General features: G+C 46.1%; 1 protein-coding gene across 1 annotated transcript; it reads right to left on the bottom strand.

Moving 5' to 3' along the window:
- Positions 1–24,975: 24,975 nt before the first annotated feature.
- LOC311629555 (mitochondrial 2-oxoglutarate/malate carrier protein-like) lies at positions 24,976–26,428 on the bottom strand. Its single transcript, XM_084897727.1, has one exon. It carries the CDS (start codon positions 26,413–26,415, stop codon positions 25,468–25,470), a length of 948 nt encoding a protein of 315 aa, XP_084753853.1. The 5' UTR covers positions 26,416–26,428; the 3' UTR covers positions 24,976–25,467.
- Between the last annotated feature and the right edge of the window lie 311 nt (positions 26,429–26,739).

Here is a 26,739-nt window from a genome sequence, read left to right as displayed (position 1 = left end):
CTGGCCAAGGCCTTTTCTCTTTGACCAGCACCCCACCTCCCTGCCCTGCTCTGGCCCTGGAAGCTGGCTTGAATGGACACCATCCACGGGTTCTTTTGCCCACTCACTGGGTGTCACATTGGGTTCAGCTAACGGGAGGCTCTCACAGGTGACTGGGGGGTGAGAGAAAAGAGAGGTCGGGGTTATTTCCCAGTTTGCCCCATTCCAGCCACACTGTGTTCCTGTACCAAAGGCCACCGCTCCCAGCAGGCAGCCGTCTGCCTCCCAGGGCCAGAGCTTGGTCCAGGTTGCAGGAACCGTGTGCTGGCTTCCCCGTATTCCACCCACAGCATCGTGCACAGTCTTTTCCATTAACTTTCTTCAAACACCCCTTCGGAATGTGCCATTTGTCTCCTGCCACCATTCTGGCAGATACAAAATGTAAGCTGCTGTGTTCAAGTACTCCCCGTGACAAAGAACCAGTGCTCGTTCCCTGTTGCTTAAGGTCAAGTCCGCATTCACTTTAATAGCATAGGAGAAATGCAGCTAAGAAATAAGCCCACATGGCATGATCTGCAGATTACCCTGCCACTGTTCCCGGCAACCATGTGCACATGGAGACTGGACGTCTGAGAACCAACACAGGGCCAGCGGGAGTGAGGGGCACACAGATCTTCTCCCACTGGTTTCATTCCCTCCTTCCAAGACACGTAAGCAATTCCAGGGCACCCTTTCTGCCCCCTCACATCCCCTCGCTTTCCCGTCCCTCCATCTCTATGTGCCCTCCTTTCTCTTTTCCCTTTAGACGTCCAGAGGTGGACACGGGAGGGGAGGCATGATCTCATGGGAAAGGTGGACACAGTGAACTGCTGGAAAATTCCTTAGCCATTCAGGCCCATGGTTCATCAGACAGCTAACCTGGCAGACAGGGGAGTGGCTGATGACTCATTTGGATAACCAGAGGCCGAGATGGGGAGAAGGCAGGGAGGGACAAGCCACACAGGGGCTGTGCCATCTCATCTTGAGGCTGTGCCTGACTTGTTTTTGCCCCCGTCCCTCTCTGCTCCCGGTTGAAGGATCAAAGAGTCACTCCGTTTTCATGGACTAACAGCAACACCTTTGGGAGATGTAGGTACTCTATACCTCCTCTGAGCTAATGTGGCTTTTAAAGAGCGCTGTTCATAGTGACGCCACAGAGAAAAGCACTAAGAGATGCAGTCTCCGATCAAGGAATTATACAGCCAGACTTCTGGTAAAGTGTAGACTGGAAATGAACACTCCTGTCCCATCCCATCCCTCCTACAGGCCCTCCAGGACTCTGGTGGAGGGCAGATGTCACAACAAAGGGCACCATCTGTCTGCGGCTCACAGCAGAGGCTCTTCCCGGCCAGGCCCCTTTGCTAAGTAGTTTGCTTCAATGGCAGGCTAAGTCTCACCCAGCCCTGAGCCTCTTCTTCATCACCAGCAGTGGAAGGAACTCCATATTTGGCAGGCATACCATTGGGAGGACGCATGGACCACTTCAGGGACTGAAATCATGTTTTATATTTAACCAGTTCCCCAACAATGCCAAGCACAGAGTTATGGAGGAATCAAAGCAGGAAAATCTGAAAGTAGAAAGGAATCTCAGAAGTAACCTGATCTCAAAATACTCCATCTCCAGGTGAGCAAACAGACACATAAAGAAATAGACACAAACATATTAATTACAAAGCTGGGGCCAGAATTCAGGTCATTTGATGTCCAAGTGTGTATTCTTCCACTGTACTATACAGCTGTCTTGGAAGCTTACCAGCCATGAGGCATTTGTACGGCATGTCAGCTCAAGTTTAGAAGAACACGGGCAGCTACTGGGGGGAGGAGTTACCCCAAGCCCATCTCCTCCAAAGATTCTAGAAAATGCTGGAATTTGGTAGCTCAACCTCTGGAAAGGTGATGGGACAAGCTAGGTGGCTGATTCACAAGTGTTGGATAAAAATGGGGAGACAGTTCCCTTTTGTGTCTGGGAAGCAGGTATGACAGGTCTGAGATGCCACCTCCCTTGGACATGGTTCTTGTTGCTCCCACCCACGATGGGAGTATGATTTCCATATGGTGGCTGGGCTATTCAAAATAGGACTCCCTCATTCACTCCTGCAAATCTGTGAGAACGGGAATTTCCGACTTGAAGTCAGCATGTAGACCCATGGTCCAACTTACTGTGTGACAAGGGATGGGTGCACCACCGCCTCCCTCCAGGTTTCCCACTAGCCAGACCCTTACCTTGGCTTTGACTTTTTGCCATGTCTGCTGAGGTATATCGTTTTCTAGTCTGAAAAAAAATCCTCCAAGAAAATGGCATCTCCTCAAGATCCAAATCTCTTGGCTCTTCAGTAACTTTTTAGATTCATTCGATCGGAGCAGCAAACCAATTCTTTAAACATAGATTGTGTTCTGTTCATTCAACAACTATCTACCCTATGCCGAACCACAAAAGACACCGAGGATACAATAGTCAGTCCTTGCCCTCAAGGAGCTTGGCACCTAGTAGGGAAGACTGTCAATTACACTAAGTGTGGTGAAGGGTTGGGTGGATACACAATGCAATATGGGCATGAAGAGGGCAGGCAGCCCAGTCTTGGGATGGACACAGTGTGGTGGTTGGGTTTCCCAGATTACCTAAAAAAAAATAAAATAAATAAATAATAATGATAATAATAATAATAAATAACATCAATGCATTAACTGAAATTAATAGAAATTACAGAGGTGAAGTTGGGGCTTGGCAGTGAAGAGAGTGGTTCAGGCAGGGGAAATTGCATATACAAAGTTCAGTAGACCTTCCTATATATTCAGGGAATGACAAGTCATATAATACTGCTAGAGCTCAAAGTTTATGCCAAAACCGGTTTGGCTCAGAGGATAGAGCGTTGCTCTTCAGACTGAAGGGTCCCAGGTTTGATTCTGGTCAAGGGCATGTACCTTGGTTGTGGGCACATCCCCAGTAGGGGTTAAGCAGGGAGCAGCTGGTCGATGTTTCTTGCTCATCGATGTTTCTAGCTCTCTATCCCTCTCCCTTCATCTCTGTAAAAAATCAATAAAACATATTTTTTAAAAAGAGTGGAACAGCAAGAGATGAAGCAGAGAAGGTAAGACAAGGAACTCATGTGTGGACCCCTAAAGCACATGAAGGGGACTGACCTGGCAGGGGAAACCAGCGAGGGTGCCGGCAGGGATGTGATGCCACGTGATCAGGTCCCAAGAGAGAGATCACACAAAGGTAATAACCACAATAATGACGATGATAGTTATTATTATTGATGGAAATCTTATTGAGGGGAAGGGGAACTTTCCCCATTAAGGAGGTTAAGTGGTTCTGTGATCATCGTTCCCAGTAACTGTTCTGGGAATTTTCCTAAGGACATAGACTTTTTGTGTATGCAGAGCTTCAGGCACAAAATTTACCAAAGTATTATTTAAGTAAATGAAAACTTGCAAATATTCTGTGTTTTCAATAAGAGGGATATTGCATCAGTTACATTACATCCCTAAAATAAAATATTAAGCAGCCATTGATATAAAATTACCAGAGATTTCTTTTTAATGATATGGCAAGCTGTTTGTAAGTGGAAAAGGCAAGAGCTCACCCAAAGCAGGTGTGTGTGTGTGTGTGTGTGTGTGTGTGTGTGTGAATTATATGCAATTTTTATTTATCTTTTATACTTTTAAATATTTTATAATTTTATACAGTTAACCTAAATTGCTTTATCATAAAAAAAATATCATTTAAAGTAAAACAAATATTTTGATGACAATGACCATTTCTGCCACCACTCAGAAAGTTCCGAATCTCCCCATGGACTGACGAGGAGGCCAGGTATCGGCAGGTAGGCCAGCCATGTGGCTGTCCACATGATTCACTGCTGGCTCCCCTCCTGAGTGGTCAGTGTCCTGACATTTGGGTGCCTAAATACTTTGATCATCACTCCAGGAAAAGAATTTGTGTCACCAGAAACTTGTTTCCAAATAGGATCTTCCTCTGAATGCATCTACAGTTTCTGTGGAAAAGTCCCAGGTTTATGCTGGCTCCAACTCATACTAGCTGGTTCTTAATATTTAAGCAGAATGTTGTAATCTTCTGAGACCTGTTTATAAAATAAAAATAAAAAATACATTCGCCAAAACCGGTTTGGCTCAATGGATAGAGCGTCGGCCTGTGGACTGAAAGATCCTGGGTTCAATTCTGGTCAAGGGCATGTACCTTGGTTGCGGGCACATCCCCAGTAGGGGGTGTGCAAGAAGCAGCTAATCGATGTTTCTCTCTCATCGATGTTTCTAACTCTCTATCCCTCTCTCTTCCTCTCTGTGAAAAATCAATATATATATATATATATATATATATATATATATATATATATATATATATATATATATATATATATAATACATCCTATGCAGGTGGTTGGGCAAATACATGGATGTGGGTACGCCTCAATGAGAAGACACTGGTCTCATCTCTGTCCACACAGGTGTAACAGAGGCGCCATATTGCTCATTCGCTAGTGTTGTAGTTACAGGATCTCCAGGTGGACTTGGTAGACCACTGAACTGGCAAAGTATCTGTGTGCATGCATATGCTCTGTTAGACTACCCCAAAGCTGCTGAGTTTTCTCCAGGAATTGCTAGTTTTGCTTATGTTGTCCTCAGCTCTCCTGGGCGGGGCTGTTGTTGACATGGAGCTTCCTTTGGGTGATTCACTCAGTTGCAGAAAACTTTCCACGGACACTCACCACCAGCATGCTGGCAGCACAGACTTCTCGGGCTGTTTCTGACTGGGCATCTGAAACACCTAAAATACTCATCAAGATGGAACTTTCCCAGGGTTTTCCACCCAGGTAGAACCAGAGCTGCTCTCAGTTCTCTTCTGCTGGAGCAAGCTTTTCTGGGAGGCTTTTGTCAGTGCTAGAGGGACTGTCATTTGAAGTGTTGTGAGGACCCATACCATTAAAACCGAATAGCCCAAGGCCCATTAATGAACTAGTTCAAATTCCCCAGATCTTGAATTATAAACAAGATCAGTTGCTCAGTTAAACAGGCCCTTTTTTTGTGTGCAACAGCAGGCTGCCAGTACAACCAACACAACCCATTTGTAGAAAAGAAAGAGATAGTAAGCATTTTAAAATGCGTTTTATATTGTTGTTGTTGTTTTTCACCACAATGTGAACATTATTGCTATAATATGTGCACCTTGATTAGGACACAGGTGTCAGTGAATTTCTGAGGTGAATCCAGGATGGCTGCCTGTAAGAGGTTGTCTATGAGAGATGTGGTTTTCCAGCCATTGGTTAACAGAGGGGAGTGCTGAGGAAGGTTGTTTTTTGCAGGGAAAGCTGATATTGATCAATAGTTGTTTCTGAATTCTGAGGACGTGAGTTGCCTTGTAATTTCCCAGTTCCAGAATCATGGAAAACCAAACATGGGAGTGAAGTTGTATGAGTCACAGCTGTGCATGCAAAGTTTTCCTGCTGGCTTTTAGGATGTCAACAGTTCCTTTCTCTGCATCATTTAACATTGACCAGGCTCTACCCAGACCTGCCCAAGACCCTGTGTGCACAGGAATGTTGGCCTCTGCAGCTGAGCATGCCAGCCGGAGGTGCAGGGAAGCAGTCGCTGAGCACTGGGTGTGTCCAGCATGGAGCTGCTGAACAAATGGCAGGTGCCTGGTGCCTCTACAATCGACCCCTGGCCTGCAGCAGATTGTAACCCGGGAACCGGGAAGGGCCTTCTAGTGTGGAAAGTGAGGTGGGTACCCTGGTTAATGACCTGATGCTGAGGAAGAAGGCAGAAAATGTAAACTGAGTGTAGAATTAAAATGGTGCACGGTGCATTCACAGAGATCAGCTCTGCTGAAATCTCTCCCCCAGAAGGCAGAGACTTTTATAATATATTTCAGAAAAGTGTCAACATTCTCATCAATAACAAGAAAAAACTTATTTTCTTTTTTTAGATAACTGGCAATTATCAGACCATGGGAGAAATACCAGGCAAGATGCCTGCCTGGGGAAGCTGGGCTTTTGTGGGCAGAAGAAAGAATTAAAAATGCAAGGTGGCTGCAGCTAAGTGCCAAATAAGTGATTTAGGCAGTAATTGCCTTGCAATTCAAAGAAAGAAAAATAATCAGGGCTTCCGGAACCACCCACTCCGCCACCATATGACCAACTTCCGAGGGAAGAAAGAGATATTTGTAGAAAGCGTGGTAGAACTGTCACAATTCCAGGAAACCAATTACATAAATTGTGAAGCATAAGTCACAATTCTATTTGTTCTGGAAGACTGCGGAATTTACCATTTTTCATTAAGATAAAAAATAAGAACCCATTATTGTTTCCTCCTAGGAAGCCATGCATACACAATGCACGACCCCTCCGGTTTTCATGATGTTCAATCTGTGCAAGCGTCTTTGCTGCTAGCATTTACCATTTGAGATTATAGAGGGGCCATTGGTCATCAGGTAACCCAAGGGCAGATTTTCTTTTCTACATCTTCTGACAGGATCATTGGCATAGACTTGTGTCTAATGAGGTCATTAAACAGGGAGACGGACATAAGGGAAAGTAGAGGACGTGAACCCACAAGGTATTTACAGTTGGCAAATGACTTTGTTGGAAATATAAAGGACTGGACTCAGGGGTCTTGAAGGTCTTGGGCAGGGAGACAGCCTAGGACACTGATCCAGGGAGGATAAGACTGTGATGGAAGGTGTGGAGATGGAGCCAGATGAGAGTCAGGAAAGAACTAGGGGAAGGGTGTGACTGAAGCAGACTTTTCTCTGTAGGGACTGTGAGACTTTGGTTTAAGGTGGTAGGCAGCATGGTGGGAAATGAATGAGTATAGTTTTGGGAAGATATGATGTCTTGGTTTGAGTTCCTTCAAAACCACACCTTGAGTGAGGAAATGGGTACAAGTAGTATATTCAGAAAGTGACCCCAGGAAGCATGGGGAGCAAGTAGGAGAGTGACATGGGAGGAGAAAAAGCCAAGAAAGAGCATGTGGGTGACAGATCTGTCACTGTGGGCAACCCAGACTCATCCCCCAGGGGGTCCTCTAAGAGACTTGAGGAACACTCAAGTGTTGTTGTTGTTGTTTTTCTTGGAGTCAATCATTTACTACAAAGTGAACATTTTCAATTTTAAACTTATATTCTTTTTTTATTCCTTCCTTTCTGAAAATGAGTAAACAGAATTTCATTCAAACTTTACAGATACTGCAAAAGATTAAGCATGAGAAAGTTCAACCCAAAGTTTGGCTTCCCTGCCCAACAGTCAAGCATATGAAAGTAAAGCTGAGGACACATCTGTCAAGCACAGCTGAAGTTTTCCAGGAAGTGAATAGTGATGCAGTCATGGGCAAAGACTTTAGGATGGTCCCACCGAGGCCTGAGGAAGCTGAGGCTTTGATCCATCCAATTCTATCTTATTGGCTTGAGGTTGCTGCTGGGGTTTCATCTCCTTGACACTTCCGGCCTCCCCAGGAGTAAGCTGACTGTGGTCCTAGTATGAAGCCAGAGAAAGTCTTCAAGAGAAACAGATGTCTGAGGGAGACAGCCATCCATCACCCTGTATGGGAACCGTTCACTGAACTGCAGGGGAGCATAAGAGAGATGAGTGGGCCATTAGCTTCTCCCATGCAGTCTTCTTGCCTTCCAGGAAATCTCTCAGAAAGGAGGGGTGGTTTCTGTATCCCCAGCTGCCCCCTCTCCCTCTCCCTGTATCCCTTCCCAACCCCCCCCCACACACACACCTCCCCAGTGTCTGTACGCGCTATAACCTTCCTAGGTCAGTGGTCAGCAAACTGCAGCTCGAGAGCCACATGTGGCTCTTTAGCCCCTTGAGTGTGGTTCTTCCACAAAATTCCACGGCCTAGGTGAGCCTATTTTGAGGAAGTGGCGTTAGAAGTTTAAGTTAAAAAAAATTTGACTCTCAAAAGAAATTTCAATCATTGTACTGTTGATATTTGGCTCTGTTGACTAATGAGTTTGCCGACCACTGACCTACGCAACCGAGTGGGGTGGAGGCTCAAAGGCAGCTTTTGCCTTTTAGCAGACAACTAAGAAAAGAATTTTTAATTATGAGGAGTCAGCTGATTGAGAAATGTTTTGGGAGAGACAGGTTCACCCAAGGCCTTGAAATAAGTTACCTTCTATGCTTCTGCCTGATGTCAGGTAACTCGCAGCCTGGGAACCCTGTGATGCTTAGTTCAGGAATGCACATCATCATCTTATTTTCTACAAGACTGACAACTGGGAGACAGCTTCCTGTCAACACTTGAAATTGCTACAGTTGTAAAGTGACAAGTGACTTTAGATGGATACCATATCTATAAGTTGAAAATAAGAAAGGAACTAAATACACTTTTAAAGATTAATCAGGAAAATTACTTTCAACAGAGACCTTTCTGGCTCTTCTAAGAGCAGCTGATAGCCCAAATGATCACAGAAACTGTGAGCCCGGAATATGGCGAGTCATCCTGCAGCTGAAAAGATGAAATTCTCTGTTCATGACACACATAGTCACCAGCGTAGTGACTGAGCGTCATGTCACAGAGCAGACAAGAATACGAACACAAAGAAATAGGACAAGTAAATTCTATGCAACCAGCCTAAGTCCCCAAAATCAAAGGAAACAAATCTCTTCACACAAAAGTAGAATCATCTAGGAATTGATTTCCCAGACCCTTCACGTAGCACTCCTTTTCACACAGATTATTTTTTAAGTTGATTTAAAAATATATATATTCTATTGTTTTTGTTTTGTTTTGTTTTTTGAGACAAAGGAAGAGAGAAGAATAGGAAGATAGAAACATCAATGAGAGAGAACCATTGATTGACTGCCTGCTGCATGCCCCCCAACAGGGGACCAAGCCCAAAACCCGGGAATGTGCCCCGACTGGGAATCAAACCAGTGACTCTTTCCTGGCTCAACACTCAGCTGCTGAGCTACACCGGCTGGGCCAAGTTGATCTTTTTTGGTATGGAGAGATGACAGGCCTGTTGGGGACCAGAATAACATAATCATCCATCAGGGTGTTTGAGGGGTCACCTTGCTCAGCTCCTGGTTTCCAGGTGAAAGTGGTCACTGGCGATGGCCTGAGGGAGTCTGCGGGAACGGGGTTCTGCAGTCTTCTTCAATGTCCCAGCTTGCATGTTGTAACCCCTCCAATACTACAGTCCCTTCCATGTCACTGTGTGCCTGTATGACTTTGCAATAATGTTTTGTCTGCCTGCTCTGATTCATCTTGTCCCTCTCCAGACCAGTCTGCACACAGCTGCTAGACAAAGGCTCTTAACCCCCCTACTCATGCTGTCTCTTCTTGATCCAGTCACATTACATATCTCCCTCTTGGTCCAGTTGCCGTAAATGTCTCCCCCTGTCACTGGTTTACAAGTAGATTCAGACTTCTCTGGGTGTGTTTGCAGATGTGGTTCCATCACACCAATTCCACCCACCAATGTGCAACCTGGGTTTGCTCTGTACACGCCGTCCTCACCCCACACATCAGTTCCTGCTTCTACGCTTGTGTTGTTTCTCCCATTCTGAACGTACTACTCCGTCTTCTCTGCCGGTCCAAATCCTTCCCTTTCTTTAACATTCATCTCAATTCACCTTCTTTGGGAGGGCTTTCTTGACTACCTCCAGCCCATATAGGTCTCTCTCCTCATTGAATTCATATATATATATATATTTCAGAAAGGAAGAGGAAGGGAGAAGGAGAGATAGAAACATCAATGATGAGAGAGAATCATCCATCAGCTGCCTCCTGCATGCCCCCTACTGGGGATTAAGTCCAAAACCCAGGCACGTGCCCTGCTCAGGAATTGAACCCTGACCTCCTGGCTCACAGGTTCTTATTCTACGTACAGCTGGCACCCTAACTTCAATTCTTGGTATCCATTAAGCTGCTCTCCCCAAATAAATGAGGTACGCCTTGAGAGCAGAGACTATTGTTCTGCTTCATTTCTGTCCCACATCATCTTCACCCAACATTTGGCGCACTTAATTGATCCTTCAGTCCATCAGCAAGTGGCGACTGAGACCTGCTCCGCATGGTTACACTGTGGCATTAGCACAGATGGAGTCAAACAACGATCCTAATGGGAAAGCCTGCACTCACTGTGCACGTGTTGACACTCCCGGGAGACACAGAGAGGTCCCCAGGAATGAGTGCAGCTGGGGAGACAGGACTGGGAGTTGAATTTGATACCTGCAAATTTCTATCCCTCTTCTGAGAGCTCCAATCTGCACGCCTGTGGAGAAGGCCACGCTTTTGGAATTGCATTCTGGAATAAATGCAGAAGGTGGATAAGCATTTAATTCAGCCTCTTAAAAACAACAGAGTTCCAGTCACGTGGATGCACTTGCTTCTCAGTTCTTTTTTGTATTTTAACCAGGGGGATCTTCATGGAGACATTTGTGGCCACGTGCCTCTTGCCCCTTGTGATGGGCATTTGTTCGCCAGTCTGAACGCGGCCCGCGGACAAGCACCACTGAGCAGATGGGAGGAAAGTGCATCTTAGAGGGAGCAGATTGCTCCTCTACCCCGTGCCCTGCGCATCAGACCTTGTAAGGCCCTCCGGACACCGGGATGCTTATGTTTGTATGTCAGCGATTTTCAACTGGTGTGCTGCAAGAATTTTAAAAACATGCAATCATCCGGTGTGAGGGAATCAACGATATACCTATTGTTTTGGGCAGATGGGGGACACACACACAAAAAAAAAAACACCAAAAAAACATTTTGGGGTGTGCCGCAGAAGTTTAGTCATTAGTTGATCTAGTGCCAGGAGGCGAAAAAGGGTTGAAAATCACTGTTGCAGGTGACTGCATGCGATGGGAATTAACACATAATTCTGTGCCCCAGCTTTATTTGCTGAGGTCCATAATGAGTCAGTATAATTAAGCACCATTTGCCTGGTTAGTTAGTTCAGGTGCCTGCATCTGTCACAATAAAGTATGTGATGTTAAACATGTTTGGATTAGAACCTTCTGGAGCCGATGCCAATGCAGACAGCTATATTAATCACATGGGAGGTTATCTTATTTGAGATTTTCCGTGCACCTCTGAGTTACAGTGTCCCATCCATCAAGGGCTTGCTGAAGACATCCGTAAACTTTGATTTATTGCACTGTCCCTGGTACGGAATTAAATAGCATTATACTCAAATATATTGGCTTAATTGACAGCTAAAGATTTAATCCTGTTAATTATCTAGCCCGCTTCAAAGCTGCCATTAACCCCTTCTGAACCGGCAGGACTCCGAAGCCATTGTAGCACCTCCATGGGGCTCAGATAGATCCATCATCATCCCCTTCAGAAAGTTTGTCCTTGCCAGCTCCCTTTCGTGAGGGAACACGCATGCCCATGAGACAGGTGTGCCATCTCGGGTCGTCTCCTGTCTGACTCCAAACAGCTCCTCCCTCTGGGTAAATGACATCAGAGGGTTTGTACGTGAGGGTCTCTTCTGGCTTTGGGGTTTATATGTGAGCATTTAATGAGATGCAGTGTATGACACCTGTTCTTTTCATTCAGCATACTTTAATTGAGCACTTACTATGTTCAGGAACTTTGCTGGGCTGCAGTAGTATTTACATGTCAAGACAGTTGAGACCCTCTAGCAACTAGCATCACTTATAAACCGTCAAGTGCTCTAGGAGAATATAGGGCACTCATGAATGATTCATGATAACTCATTATTATTAGAGCCCAAAACCCTGTGCTGTAATAATAATGCATGCTACTAGGTTATCATGCCACCAAACGTAAGGGTAGAACAGTACTTCTAACAAAGGACACCCAGGTAGGAATGTCAGACACTGTGGGAAAGGCTTGGAAGAGACATTTGTAGAAGGCAAGCTCTTTCGGAGCTTTTCAACTCCTCCATCACAAAGCAGTCCTGTCCTCTGCCTACATACGGCAGGACTCCACCAATAGAGCCACCTGCTAAGCCTCTCTACTCCCAGGTCTCCTCTCTGCTCCTGGTCGCTGAGCTAAGTGTGGAGGGCACAGAGAGGGGAGAGACCCCTCTGCCCTTTGAGAGCTCACACTCAGTGGAGACACGGAGGACTCTAATGGGCTATTGAAACTCAGAGTAGACACACGTGGCCTAGGAGGATTCAAGGAAGGCTTCCTGGATAGGAACTATCTGATTTGGCTTTTAACCAATGATTGACAGTTATGAGTTACGGAATGAAGGGGGTGTGACTTCAGGAGCAGCACAAAGTAAATAACCTGGCCAACATATTAGAGTGAACCCATAGAGTGACCTTAGGAAGCCATGAGTAGTTAGTGTTTTTCAGTGAAAGGTAAGGAGTGGCCACAGCTGGGCATTGGCCAGGGCGACATGGCAGAGGGTCTTGTAGGCCAGACTAGGCGCCTGGGACCCGGTGTTCAGGAGCCAGTGGAACATTCCAAGCACACAGTAAACGGTTGTGGTTTCTAAAATTGGTCTATCCAATGCTCAACCTCCTGGGACAGTGGAGGATTTATTGGTGCCTCTCAACTTGAATAACTTTAAATGAAAAAAAAATGTATGTTCTAGGAATACTTATTGGACCAATAAGTGATACTTATTGTCCCATTTTCTCCCCCTTTATCTACTAATCTACCTACCTACCCACACACACACACACACACACACACATATTGAATCATTTGTAAGTAGTTTTCAGGCTTTATAAATATGCTAATATCTATTTCCTAAGAGCCAGAACTTTCTCTTTTTAAAACAACAATAAACATTTATCAAAATCAGGAAATATGACATTGATATAATACTATCATCTCATCCAATCTCCCTAATTATGTTAATAATGACTGATGATATTTTTAAGAACTCTGATTTTAAAAAATTAAATCTGGTTCAATGCAAATATCTTTCAATTGCAAATTACCACTGAAACATATCAATAGATTAATCTTTATAATCATAAAACTGTTTTTAGATTATCATAAAAATAAAGATACTGAATTTTTAAATTCCCACAAAGCTCATAGATTTTCAGATCCACATTTGAAAACTATTGTTGGAAGCCAAGGTGGAGACAGAAAGAGCTGTCTTCATTGTGCAGCTATAGACTCTTCTACTGTTTACACCACAGTGTCAGAAAGCCAAGCAGGGGGGGAAACAGAGGTCCCATCTCTGTTCAGCAAAGTGGAATAAGAAAATCCTGATCGCAAGCAGAATACAGAGCTAAAAGGGAAAAGAGTAATGTCAAGGATACACCCCTCATCTGTCTTTTGCAAGCACCAAGTTTGAGATAAACAGAAAGAGAGAAAACATGGGGAGAAAGATACCATTTTCGTTTTTATTTATTTTTTATTTTTATTCATTTCAGAATGGAAGTGAGAGAGTGAGAGAGATAGAAACATCAACGATGAGAGAGAGAATCAATGATCTGCTGCCTCCTGCACTCCCCACACTGGGGATCAAGCCCAAAACCCAGGCATGTGCCCTGACGGGGAATGGAACTGTGACCTTCCGGTTCATAGGTTGATGCTCAACCATTGAGCCACACCAGTGGGGCAAAAGATCCAATTTTCATGGCTCATTGGGAGAGCAGATCTCCGAAACCAGTGGGAATGTGAGAGGGAAATCTGACATTGTGAGTCGTATGTAAGAAGACTCAGGTTCTACAAGAGAGAATAAAGTAATCAGAGAAGCAGCTGAAATAGAAAGGCAACAAGGAGACAGTAGAAATAAGAAGGGGTTTCATGGAAAATAAAAGGCAAAATATTTTTACTTATTTAAAAAACGTTTAAGAATGTTTAAAATTCACCTTTGAGGCAGTAAAGGACAGAATTGAAACTGAGGCAAATAGGCTCAATGATGGGGCAAATATCCACTAAATTTAAAAGGCTTAGTTGGGACAGGCACAATTGGGAGACTTGGCCAGAAGCACCATCATTGAGACCCTTACAGACCTCTTGGTTTTTGATGAGGTTGGCAGTACAAACAAGGGCAAAGGGAATGGTCGCTAATAGATCTGCTGCAAAGTTGGAAACTGTAAGCAGAGTTCCTATCCTGCACCTATGCCCCATTACCAAAGCTGATCCTAAATACTAGGCTCTAATGACAACCTCAATAAATTCAAATGAATGGAAATTACTATGAGAATTCAAAACACAATGCAGAAACTTTGGGGTCACAGTCTGGCTTACTAAGTTTCTTAATCTGTACAGTATTAATATTGTACAGGTGTTGTGAAGAGTAAAGGGGTTTTTAAAGAGCATATAATAAGCACTCAGTACACGTTGGCTATTGGTATTATTACTAGTGCTATTATTTTTTGGTCACAACTTTTATTACCCTAATTAATAAAATTTTGAAGGAATCAACTTAAACTTCCAATCAGTTAAGATTAAAAAAAAAAAACTTAACTACTGTTAAATCAAACAGAATAGCAAAGTGTAATTACAAAACAAGGGAAAAATAACAATCAGCTATGAAGCTATGGAATCTATTGGAAGGCAGCCAAGCTCTACTAATAAGTAAATGCATAGAGTCAAAACGATTTTCTTATCTGGAACCAGGGGGTTGGGGGGGCGGGGGGAGGAGAGGCGTGTTAAAAAGAGAATAGTAAGCCCTAAACAATTTGACTCAGTGGATAGAGTGTCAGCCTGTGGACTGAAGGGTCCCAGGTTTGATTCTGGTCAAGGGGACAGGCCTGGATTGTGGGCTCAGTCCAACGTGCACAAGGAAACCAATCAATGGTTCCCTCATTGTATCTCTCTCTTCCTCTTTCTTCCTCTCTGAAATCAATAAAAATAAATTTTAAAAAAAGAGAATAGTAGGAACAAAATAAATCTTAGGAAGATAAAAGATATAAAATGACAAATGTAAAAGCAGACATCATTTTTTAAAAAGCAGAAAATTAGTATAATTTGGTATGTAAAACAGCAAAATATTGTCAACACTTATAAATATAAGTTTTACAAAGATGGAGACATAGACTACTTCTATATAGCAAGACTGACTATTTTAAGAATGTTAATTTTTCCTAAATTTATTCTTTAGTTAAAGACCCAATGAATATTCTAATGGGACTATTTTTTTTGAATTTGATAATATAATTATATGGTTCATCTGGAGAACAGGTGGGAATAACTAAGAACATTTAGAAAACATTCTAATAATGTTAAGTTCATCTGAACAGTCTAGATTCAGAAGAAAAGTTATTTTGAGAGCAGACTGGCATCAAATTAATAAGAACCTTAGCCAACCTGCTTCCTTACTAAAACATTAATTGCATCAATCTGGTATTAACACCTACTCAGCCTGGAGTCTAGAGTCTAGATATTTTTCTCTTTGATGCTCAGACCTCTAAATTGAGTAAGAGAAACAGGTTGAGGATAAATTGCTCCTGTCTCCCAATATGAGCTCAGAAAAACAGTAAAGTCCTAAAATGAAAATGTATTTGGATCTTATTCAAATGGAATCGTGTGTATGTATTGAAAAAAAAATCCAAAAATAATTATTTTAATCACAAAAATGATGTGGCAAGCATGAGCCATGTTTGTTATTTTCGGTCCATAGGCTTTTCTCATTTTTAAACTTGGAAATTTTGGAAGATCATGGTCAAGGACAAACATTGCCATTTAAAAACATTTTCTAGAATAATTTTAAATAAGGGCTTGCTTTATACTTAAGAGTCTAGAAATAAAGCCAGTTGCTTTCATCTGACATTTAAAGAAAAGGATGGGAGTTTGATGACGAGGAGGGGGCCTGAAGATATTGTTGAGTGGGACCAGTTAGGCGCAGGACACCTGAAGCTAGCAGTGTAAAGGTGGGGCAGAATCCTCAAGGATTCCCCCATGCTTCCCGCTCACCAGTATTACATGGAAAGACGGGGAGTCTAGAAGTATAGGGGGAGTAGCAGAAAGAGTAAATGTTAGTGTCGGAGCTGATTTCTTACAGTTCCATAACTGGGCCAGGGGTTAAGAAAACATGTTCTGGGATCCAAAAGACCATGAAATAAGTCCCAGCTGTACCACTGACTAGCAGCCTAATGTTAGACAAGTTCCTTAAACACACAGACACTCAAGTTTCTCATCTCTGTATCAGGGATCTCAACAAATGGTAGCTAATATTACTTAGTATAAGAGATTGTGATCAATGTAAATCTAAGTTTCTTAATAAGGGGGTAGTAGGAAATGCATAATTGTGTAGGTACAAGGAACTCTAACAAGTAAAATAGTGGGTATAGATATTTTTTACTGTGTGTATGTGTGTAGTGGAGGGATACAGAGAGAATCCTATATAACAAAAGGGTAATATGCAAATGGACCAAAGGACAGAATGACCAAACACCTGTGGCCCCTCACCCTGGCTGGCTCTGCCCTCCATCGAGCCCCCCTAACCTGATCAGGGGTGGGGCCGGCTGACAAACTGGCCCCAGCCGCCAACTGGCCCCAGCCACCCTTGCCCTGATGGACCCCATCAGGACGGGTTGGCTGGACCCCACCAGTGCACGAATTCGTGCACCAGGCCTCTAATATAAAAATAAAATATCGATATTAAAAATTAAATGAGGTACAGCATGAGGGAAAACTATAGATATTGGTGCTGGTTAGAAATATTAATGACTGACAAAAGAGAACATCCATAGGAATGTGATGTAAACAAGCGATGACAAGTAGAATGGGTGGTCCAGAGAAGTAGCTGCAATTTAGATTTGGGAGAAAGAAAGGATGCTGATATCAAACCATCCGGTCTATGAGGAGTCAATCAGAACTTCATTCCTGTGTTCTAGGGAGGACAAAGATGTTATGGGGAGAGGATATTGGCATGATGTCAAGGGTCCTGCTGCACTGGGGTGACCTCTGTCTGAGGTCATGCTGCCTGGAGGATGCTTACATGACCCTGAGCACTGGGACAAAGACAGGCATGGTCCACAGGTTCTCTGTGGAAGCTGCTGTAAGAACTCAAGTACAAGAATTATAACCATGAGCACAAACATTCCTGTGCTTTTTGTGCTTCTTCCCACGCAGATCATCAGACGAAACAAATTAGTACTGGCACCAAGTAAAGCTTTCAGCAGCACTGAACTCTCAACTCTCTTCCAGTATATTTCTTATCTTTCCCGAGTTGTGGTCTATCTATTTATAACTTAAAGAGATTGGGAGGGTATTGATGACAACACAGTGCATGTGGAGCAGACGGAAGAAAGGGCTATAGCTCGCACTTTGAAAAAATGATTAGATGGCTTAGCAGGCTATAAAGCCACTGGCTTGATCTGAGATTTATGGGAACAAGACTGTGAACTTTATAGAAGTAGATTCTAGCATTACTTATCTGTAAGTACCAAGATCTGTAAGTACCAAGACCACCAAGTTGCCTGGGAGGTCTTGGAAAAATCGAAGGATGAGGTCTTCTAACCTTTCAGAAGCCATTGTTTTTTTGTTTTGTTTTTTTTTTAAATTTATTTTTATTGATTTCAGAGAGGAAAGGAGAGGGAGAGAGAGAGAGAGATAGAAGCATTAATGATGAGAAAGAATCTGGTAGGCTGCCACTTGCATGCCCCCACTGGGGATCAAGTCCATCATAACTCGGGTGTGTGCCCTAACAGGGAATTGAACTGTGACCTTCTAGCTCACAGGCCGAAGCTCAACCACTGAGCCACCCAGTCAGGCCAGGAGTATTTTTAATCAGAGATGTTGCTGTCTCTGCCCTTTCCTGCATTAACTAAAAAGACCTTTGTCTCCATATTTGTATTCTTTGGAGAAGAAGGAAAGATGAGAGTGCTATAGAGGAAATGAGGAGAGGGCCAGGCCAGCCAAGCTGTCTTTTCTCCACACTTTAAAGTTATTCTTAAATAACCTTGAGCAGAGAAGTCACACAGCTCTGTGCCACGGAAGACAAACTCACAAAGCACATGTTTTGTTTTATGGATTCTTTCCCATTCGTTACAGAAATCTGACAAAGAGACCCTGATAGATCACTCTGCCCTCCCCTGCTGAGAGCCTAGGGCAGTAAATCTTTTTAATGTTCCAGTTCCTCCCAAAGCAGTGGTCTGCAAACTGCAGCTCGCGAGCCAGATGTGGCTCTTTGGCCCCTTGAGTTTTTTGCAAAGGCCAGCTTAGGAGAGCCCTAATTAAGTTAATAAGAATGTACTTACCTATATAGTTTAAGTTTAAAAAATCTGGCTCCCAAAAGAAACGTCAATGGTTGTCCTGTTGATATTTGGCTCTGCTGACTACATGAGTTTGCCGACCACTGTCCCAGAGCATCCAGGCCCCCTGGAGGTGAGAGTGTCTCCTGAGAATGCTCTGCATCTTGGCTGCACATTGACACCTACAGTTTTCCTCTTACCCCGTTCATTGTGTGACGCCAGGTTGGGCCAACTCCAAAAGCAACATCTGGGCATGGATTCTCCGTGTAGGTCAGTGTCTGACTTGAAGGTCTAGGTCAGCGTTTTTCAACCGCTGTTCCGCGGCACACTAGTATGCCGCGAGATGTTGCCTGATGTGCTGAAGGTGCAGACAAGACAAGAATTTTATAATTTTTCACTATTTTGTTTACTTAATATTTCATATTTCATTAATTATAAAATACTTTCTTTGTGTTTATTTGATTCCTATTCAAGAGAATCACTTTATATATAGTCAATGTAGGCACAGAGTTAAATTTTTTAACATTTTCTAATGGTGGTGTGCCTCGTGATTTTTTTCATGAAACAAGTGTGCCTTTGCCCAAAAAAGGTTGAAAAACACTGGTCTAGGTAACTGCGTGAGGGAGTTTTCTGAAGCCCTGGTACTTCTCTCACCGGCTCAGAGCCGTCGGGGCCAGGTTGGCGGTGTCTTGTGTTCTCAGAGGCCTGTGGAGATAACGATGGGAAAGGCTCTGAGGTCGGATTCTGCTCTTTCATTGCAGCTCTCAGCTACGAGCACCTGGGGTCTGGGTCAGGAGACGGTTTGTGTGACAGAGGCCCCGCTCTACTCAGCTGCAGTTCGAAGGCACAAAGAGATGAAAAAAAAATGCTATCCCCTTAGTAGCTCATACCAGAATTTATCTTAGGAAGAGACTTGCCTCTTGGAAAAAAATGCTCACTTGTGTAGTCAATTCCTTTGAAGGATAGCTGTTCTCTGGGGCTAAGGTTTCAGAGGAAGAGCCAGAGCTGTTCTGCATAAGGAAATAAATATTATTTAGGGTTTTATTGGGACCTGGAGAGGGGGAAGAGGAGAATACAAAGGAGAAAGCATACAGTAACAAGAGGGTGGGAGATCATTGTTGCACAGTGAGATTCATCTTCACCAATATTATTAAAAACCAAAACATGAATGTGTTTCTTAGGGAAATGAATGAGCGGGGCTAACTTTGTGTATATTCTGGCTCTTCGCAAAACAGAGGTCCCAGATACAGACAAAGGAGGGGATATGGATACCCCAGTTGCCATCAGTATAGCCAGACCAGGTTCCTTGTCTTTCGGATTTAAACCTGTGCAGCCAACCTGGTCCTGGATTATGCAAATTGATCCCAAGGGGCCCAGGACCAGCTTTGATAGGCCTATAGTCCAGGGGAGATGCAGTTTAGAAATGACAGATTATCAGAAACTAACAAAAGTGAAGTAAAACTACTCCAACTACCAACTCCTCTGACCTTCTTCTCTCTTCAAGGAGGGGCCTCTCAGGCACAGAAGGGCCTCAGCACCTGGACCCCTGCTGGTTATCAAATCTCTACAGTGTCCAGCAGGTCTCTGCCTTTCACTTAGTCCCATCCCATCCCATCCCATCCCATCCCATCCCATCCCATCCCACTCCTTTAATCTTACACTCATTCACAGAGCACCTACTCTGTACCCATGCTTCACCAGGCTGTGGGAACAGCTAAGCTTCAAAGGTATTGACTACACAAGTGTGACATAAGCCACACCCAGTCGATGGGGAAGGAATTCTCTGCACCACGGGTGGCTGGGCTCCGGGGAAAGAACCCTCCTTATTCCTCCTTGCCTTCTGAGCATGCTGCTGAGATGCAAAGCTTGTTCCCTGATGAGATTTCCATCATGTCCCTGTCTTCAGGATCAGTCCTGCAGAGAGGTTAGCTTAGAGCCTTGCACTTCTCAGACGCTTTCATATTCTCTTCTATGCAGTTGCTTCCTGTGCTTTCTGTTGCGACAAATTACCACTAATTCAGTGGCTTAAAGCAACACAGCTTTATTCTCTTAGAGTGTTGGAAGTCTATAATGGGCCAGCAGGGCTGTGTTGCTTCTGGAGGCTCTAGAAGAGAACCTAGTTTGTTGCTGTTGTTGTTGTTGTTGTTGTTGTTGTTGTTGTGTGTGTGTTTTGTGCCGTTTTGTTTTCCCTTTTCCAGATTCTAGAGGCAACCCACACCCGCATTCCTGTGTCCTGGGCCCGCAACACTCTGACCTCTGCTCCCATCGTCACGTGACCCTTTTTCTGAGTCTCCCCGTATCAGGACCCCTGTGATTACACTGGACTCTCCTGGCTAGTTCAGGATACTCTCCCCATCTCAAGAGCCTTCATTAAACCATCCATCCAAAACCCATCATGTAAGACAGCATGTTCACAGGTTCTGGGGATTCGGATGTGGGTATTGTTAGGGGGCCATCATCCAACCTGCTTCACTCCCCAAAACGTAAAGACCAGAGCATGGTGACCCTGTCCCTGCTGGAGCTATGTTTGGTTTGGAAAAAACTGTAAATTCTGCCCATGGTTCGCACAGGTGGCATGGTGTGTGTGATGGGAGACCTCATGTCTTCCAAGTCCTGCCCCGAGTTTCCTTAGACACGTAACTGCCTTGTCCTCATAAGTACCCATTACTCGGTCTTACTGTCCTCTCGATGGACAAACTGCAAACCCAGAGAGGTTACACATCATCCCACCATCATCCAGTAACCAACAGCGCCCACCCCGCCTGACCCTGACCCCGACCCCGACCTCAGGCCCTTCCCAAGAGAAGCGGACAGGCTAGGGAGGAAGAACGGGGCTCCCCCAGACATGCTCCCACGTGGCCCAGCATCTCATTCCAGAGAGACAAGATGGAAGACAAACATTTCCATGTAAAAGCCTTTCTTTCCTTGGGCTGTTCGACACCCTCTTTCTGACTGGGTTTGAGGAGAATGGTGACTTGAAGGAAAGCCATTGAGGGAGGTTCTAGAGCAGGGGTCTTCAAACTACGGCCCGCGGGCCACATGCAGCCCCCAGGGAGTCTGATCCTGCCCGCCAGGTTTTTTGGGCAGTGAGCGCAGCCAAGGTGTTACAGTAGGGATTAGTAGTTCATATAGTCCGGCCCTCCAGCTCTCTGAGGGACCGTGATCTGGCCCCCACTTTAAAAAGTTTGAGAACCCCTGTTCTAGAGGAAGGGTTTAGAGAACAGACAGGATAATGCATGGTGTCCAGTAGCAGCCAATGTGGGCATATTTCTTTACTTCTCACCTACTGTTTCTGAGTGGTCCCCAAGGCATGGAGGCAAACAAGGACTAAGAAAAGCTGCTCTCCCCTTACAAACTGCGACGAGTGTGTGGGACTCTGGTTCCTGCCACCTGCTCTAGGTGAGGAGTGAGCCAAGGCGGGGGAGTCAGACCCGGCGAGGGGTCAGGCCAGGTGGGGAGTGAGCCCAGGTGGGCGTCCTGCTAGGTGGGGATCTGGCCAGGTCAGGGATCATCCTGAGCGAGGAGGGTGAGGAGGGCCTGGATGCCCAGCTTCCTGCTGTGAACACTCCGGGCCCCGTTCCCAGGTACTCTCCTCCTTGTCCCAGGCTCCTTTCTGCCACGACTGAGTCGAGAAGCCTCATTGGCCACAAAGGCTGAGTGGATTTGTTGAGGGGACCGTCCCCTGTTTCAAGATGCCCCCGCCTCGCGGAGGTTTGAGTGGGAGAGGATGTCAGAGCCCCGGCTGACTGATGGCTCTGGGTCAGTACTATTGATGCCCACGGGCCATTAGCCAGCTGAGTTATAAACTCCCACAGCAGTAAGGCCGGCTGGCTCCAAACCATGTTCCCGACAGCGAGGGGCCTGACAGGGAGATGCTGTTCACTTGATCGCTGCCATCTGAACCCTGAGGGCGTTTTCCTCAGCTTTCAAACCGCTTTTGTGCTCTTTGGTTTTGGAGTTTATTCCGATGGCTACACACACACACACACTACACACACACTCCCATTTTAATAAAATCAGGGGACATCAACATGGCTACGTGTATCCGTGTCGCATGGAGAGACACCTTTCTCGCTAGAGCAGGGCAGAAAGGCTGCTTTGTAGTGTATTCAGATTTTTAATTATTGAAAGCAAAATTCACACATGCTGTCATTGCTGGTGAACAGAGGTCAAGTTCTTATTTTTATTTTATCTTTGGTATAAATAAGCAAGGAAGGCTTTCTAGCTTCCAAAGGAAGCTGCCAAGGGAAGCCAGGCTGTGACGAGCTTTGAATATGGTATCAGACTCCTGGTGACAATTGCATGTGCTTTCCAACGCACGCTGCTAATAGTTGGGGTTTGGTTGTAAGTACTGATGGGGGCCAGGGCTCGTGGGCGCCACGCTAGGGGCCGAGTGGGGGAAGTGAAAGGCTATTCCTCAGGGTGGAAATGAAGTGTGTGTTGCTGCAGAAAAGACCCAATTGGCGAATCACCACACCCAGGAGAGGAGCAAGCGAGATAGCAATTTAAATAACAGGAGTGTTTGTGCCTGTGTGTGAGGGAAGGTACACAAGCTGGTTTCAGAGTCTGGAGCTAGTGGTTCCCAGAGGAGCAAGGCCAGGAAAGCCATTGCCAGTGGTGTAGAAGGAGGGGGTGCAGTGATGCTGTGGGGGAGGGGAGGAGCTGGCTCCCCACCCCATCCCCCACCCCCCATTGCCATTATGCAGTAGAGGGTCAAAGGCAGACCTGAAGGACCTGAGTGAGGGCAGTTGCTTGGGAACTTTGGGAGGAGAGATGGAGGATGCAGAAAAGGCATTGTCTGAGTTTCTCAGGGCCAGGGAGCTTGGAGCATGGCAGTCTGGGGACTCAGGGAAAGTGCTACTGAGGAGCACTTGAAGTTTCCCAGTGGAATCCTTAGCGGATGTGTTTAATCCACATACCTCCTATGGAGTCTGTGCTCAGCTGCTTTCTCCAGCCTCACTCGCATCCCAGTAGGAAACAGATGGAGCACTCCAACTGGGTAATGGAGGAAAGCGTAACACAGGGACTATCTGCAAAAGTGTGGGCGCCCTGTGAGGAAAGCCAGGGATAGCCTAGAGCTGGGAACAATGTAGGGAGAGATCACCGGGTTGAGGAGGAGCGAATGCAGTACTGAAGCTGGGCGGTGGAGAGGACCACCTTGGGAGAGAAGTATGGTGGCCTGGACCATCTACCAGGGGAGCATATGGGAATAAATAGCCCAACCCCTCTCCCTTCACCTTACAGTCCATTGGCGAATCCCAGTTTGAAGCCAGACATCACGAATGGGCTGGCAAAACCAAAGTCCGTAGGTGAATGGCAGCCTGGAGATTTGAGTAAGAGCTGATGTTCCAGTCTCCAGTCCAAAGACTGAAAACTCAGGCAAAATCTTTTTCCCCCAGGAATCCTGTCTGCTCTGAAGACCTTCAACTGATGGGATGGGGCTCACCCAGATGATGGAGAGTAATCTGCTTTAATGAAAGTCAAATGATTGTAAATGTTAATCACATCTAAAAACTACCTCTACAGCAACACCTCAGCTGGCCATCACAGTCTTGTCCAGTTGACACATAAAATTAGCAATCACAGACCTTGTGGCGGGGCAAGATGGAAACAGAGTGAAGCTGAGCCTCCATCAGGACCTTACAGTTTGAAATTACTCTCACGTGTGTTGATTTATCTAATCCTCAAAACCATGTTGTGAAACAGCTATCATCACTTTCACATGTTGCAGCTGAGGCCCAAAGAAGTGATTGCCCGAGGACGCAGCTGGAAAATTGTAGAGGCAAAACTCAGACTCAGGTCTCTGGACTCCAATCCCAGACAGTTTCTAAGTGAATAATACAATATATTAAAGGCCATTTATGAAATTACGTAATATCGGGAACTTACTTAAAAATGATAGCGTGGGGGTGTGAATGAGAGGATGAAAGAACATGATTGGCCATATGTGGATAATTACCGGGGCTGGGTGACGGGTACGTGGAAGTTCACTGTATGTTTCTCTATATCTTAGAATGGGTTTGCGAATTCCAACAGTAAAATGTTAAATACAATCCCGCAGCTTTGTGAGCAGTTTGCTATCTTATGAAGGAGAGCTGTCCATGCAAGCCTGCTCATTCGTGGCCCAATGAACCCAAGCGCTTTGAATCTAAGCCTGCCTTTCCTTTTGAAGAGTGTTCTTTGCCAAGGAGTGAGAGAGGTTATGACAGGTGTCTGTGAGGTCAGGTTGCTGAGCACCTTCTGGTGACACTGACCTTCCGACCATGTGAGCTGACACACAGGTCTTGCCATGTTCAGTGTTCACAACCATAAACTCTGCAGCTGGACTGCCTGGGTTTGGCCCCTGCCTCTGCCACTTACTAGCTCTACACCCTGTGCAAGCCACTTACCCTCTCTGCACCTCAGCTTCACCATCTAGAAAGTGGACAAGGACAGAACCTTCCTCCCAGATTACAAGGATTGAATGAGTTAATGTCGCCAAAAAGCTCAACCTAATGTCTGCACACAGTACGTTTTATGTAAATAAAATAAAAAAATTTTTCTTTTATCATATTTTTTATTCCCTCCCTCTTTGGGCCACAGAAGCAGTCACCAGAACCGAGGCTTTCCTGGGGATTACGTGAGCTGACTTGTGCCAATTTGTGTGTATCTGTCGCATTCCTGGGCAATTGGCTGGGAAGCAAGACACGGTGCTTGGGTTTTGGGTTTCCTCCCCCAGTTAGCTGCCGCGATAAGACTGATGTACATCACGTTTTCATAAAGCCAGCAGGTGCTTTTTTTTTCTTTCATAGTTTTTCTTAAAAACCCCAGTTTCTGTTCTCCAGAGCATCGCTTCTTTGTCCCGTCTCTTCCCCATCCAGCCCTCACAACTTATCAAATTTGGTGGTAGTGTTATCAATCCACTGATGATGTCCTCAGTGAAGTGGAGGAAATCCAGTTTATTATGTCCTCTCACTGCAGACCCTCTGGCCATCTTGACAGCTTCCGCTCCCTGTCTAGTCCCTCAGCTCTGCCTTGGTTTCCCTACTGAGAAGGGAAATCTGCTGTCCCGTGTGTCCTGAAACTAACACCCAAGAGAAGGCTGGGAATTCTCAGGGAGTTTCTCAGCTTCCTCCAAGGCACAGCCAGGGTCAGAGAGGTCGTGAGGATCAGGACAAGCAGGGTGAGCTGGAGCAGGGGCAGGGCAGACCAAACCTCTTTACCGCAGAAGAAGGAAGCACACTGTGGAGGGAGAATAAATAGAGGGGCCCAGGGCAGCCGTCCAGGCCCTCCAGGGGCACACTGACTGTAGGAGCAGCGGGCGAGGGGGGAGCCCAGCACACCGACTCCAGGCCCCTTGCCCGCCTCAGCCCCTGAGGGAGAGACGCTTGTAGGCCTTGTTCATCTGCTCCAAGAAGATGAAGGTGAGGACGGTGTGGGGGCCCAGGCGGGCGTAGTATGGCGTACAGCCCTTCCACAGGCTGAGGAAGCCCTCGTAGCGAATCACCTTCGCCAGCACATCCAAGCCGTTCCTATGCTCCGGCTTCCCGTCTATCATTCGCATGTTCTGGATCCGGGTCTTGACGATGTCCACCGGCATGGAGGCGGCCGTGGTGACCAGGCCGCTGGCCATGCTGGCACAGAAGTGCAAGGAGATGTTGTCAGTGAAGTAACCCGAGTCCAGCAGGAACTGCTTGCACTGGAAGTAAGAGGCGAGCTGGGCAGCGTTGACCACGACCGCCCGGGCCATGGTAGGGATGCAGCCCCTCCACAGGGCGGGGACCCCCTCCTCCCGAGCGATTCGATTCAGGGCGTTAAACACGTTGGTGTAGCCACGGCGTTGGTTCGCTGGGAGCCGGCCGTCGGCAGTCATGCGGATGAGAGCCACGTCGGCGGGGGTTCCCACGAAGGCGCCCGCGGCACCCGCCGCCATGCCCAGCACGACCTTCAGCAGGAAGCCGGGCGGGGTGCCGTCAGCCCCGGTCAGGCGCTCGGACAGCACCGTGTAGATGCCGAGGCGGGTGGTGGTGTAGGTGGCCTGGCGCAGGAGGCCGGCCGACAGCCCGGTGTAGACGCCCCGCAGCCCCCCTTCCGCCCTGAGGATGCTGGCGAGGGCGTGGAAGCTGGTCTTGTACTCCCGCGTCTTGGCTCCTTGCCCGCTCAGCTGCATCCGGTTCTTCACCAGGTCCAGCGGTTGTACGAACACCGTGGCTCCCATCCCGGCCAGGCCCCCAAACAGGAACTTGACGGACTTAGAGGACGTCCGGGGTTTCCCGTCCACCCCGCCGGCCCCGGGATTCGCCGTTGCCGCCATCGCTTCTCGATGGCCCTGGATGGTGCCGGGTGCGCGTGCGCGGTCCCGCTCGCGCCCAAGGTGACACCGCCGCGCGCAACAGGGGCGAGGGCGCGCGCATGCGCACAGGCCGGCAGCTCCCTAAAATAAAATATTTAATAAAATCTACAAAACTCTCTTCCCATGAATCAACTTTTGTCTGCATGCAGTTTTCTGGTTCCTTTGTCTCTTTCAGCACTGGAAGAAAAAAGCAATGGGTAAATCACTAATTCCCTCAATTGTTATTGAGGCCCTATTTCATTCCTCTTATGGTGATGGTGATAAAGAGGAGAGTCTTTGACAGCG

This window comes from Pipistrellus hanaki (genome assembly GCF_964339955.1).
Source record: "Pipistrellus hanaki genome assembly, chromosome: 10".
Taxonomy (NCBI): Eukaryota; Metazoa; Chordata; class Mammalia; order Chiroptera; family Vespertilionidae; genus Pipistrellus; species Pipistrellus hanaki.
The sequence above is the reverse complement of the archived record's forward strand: the minus strand, read 5'-3'. Positions and strand labels throughout refer to the sequence as shown.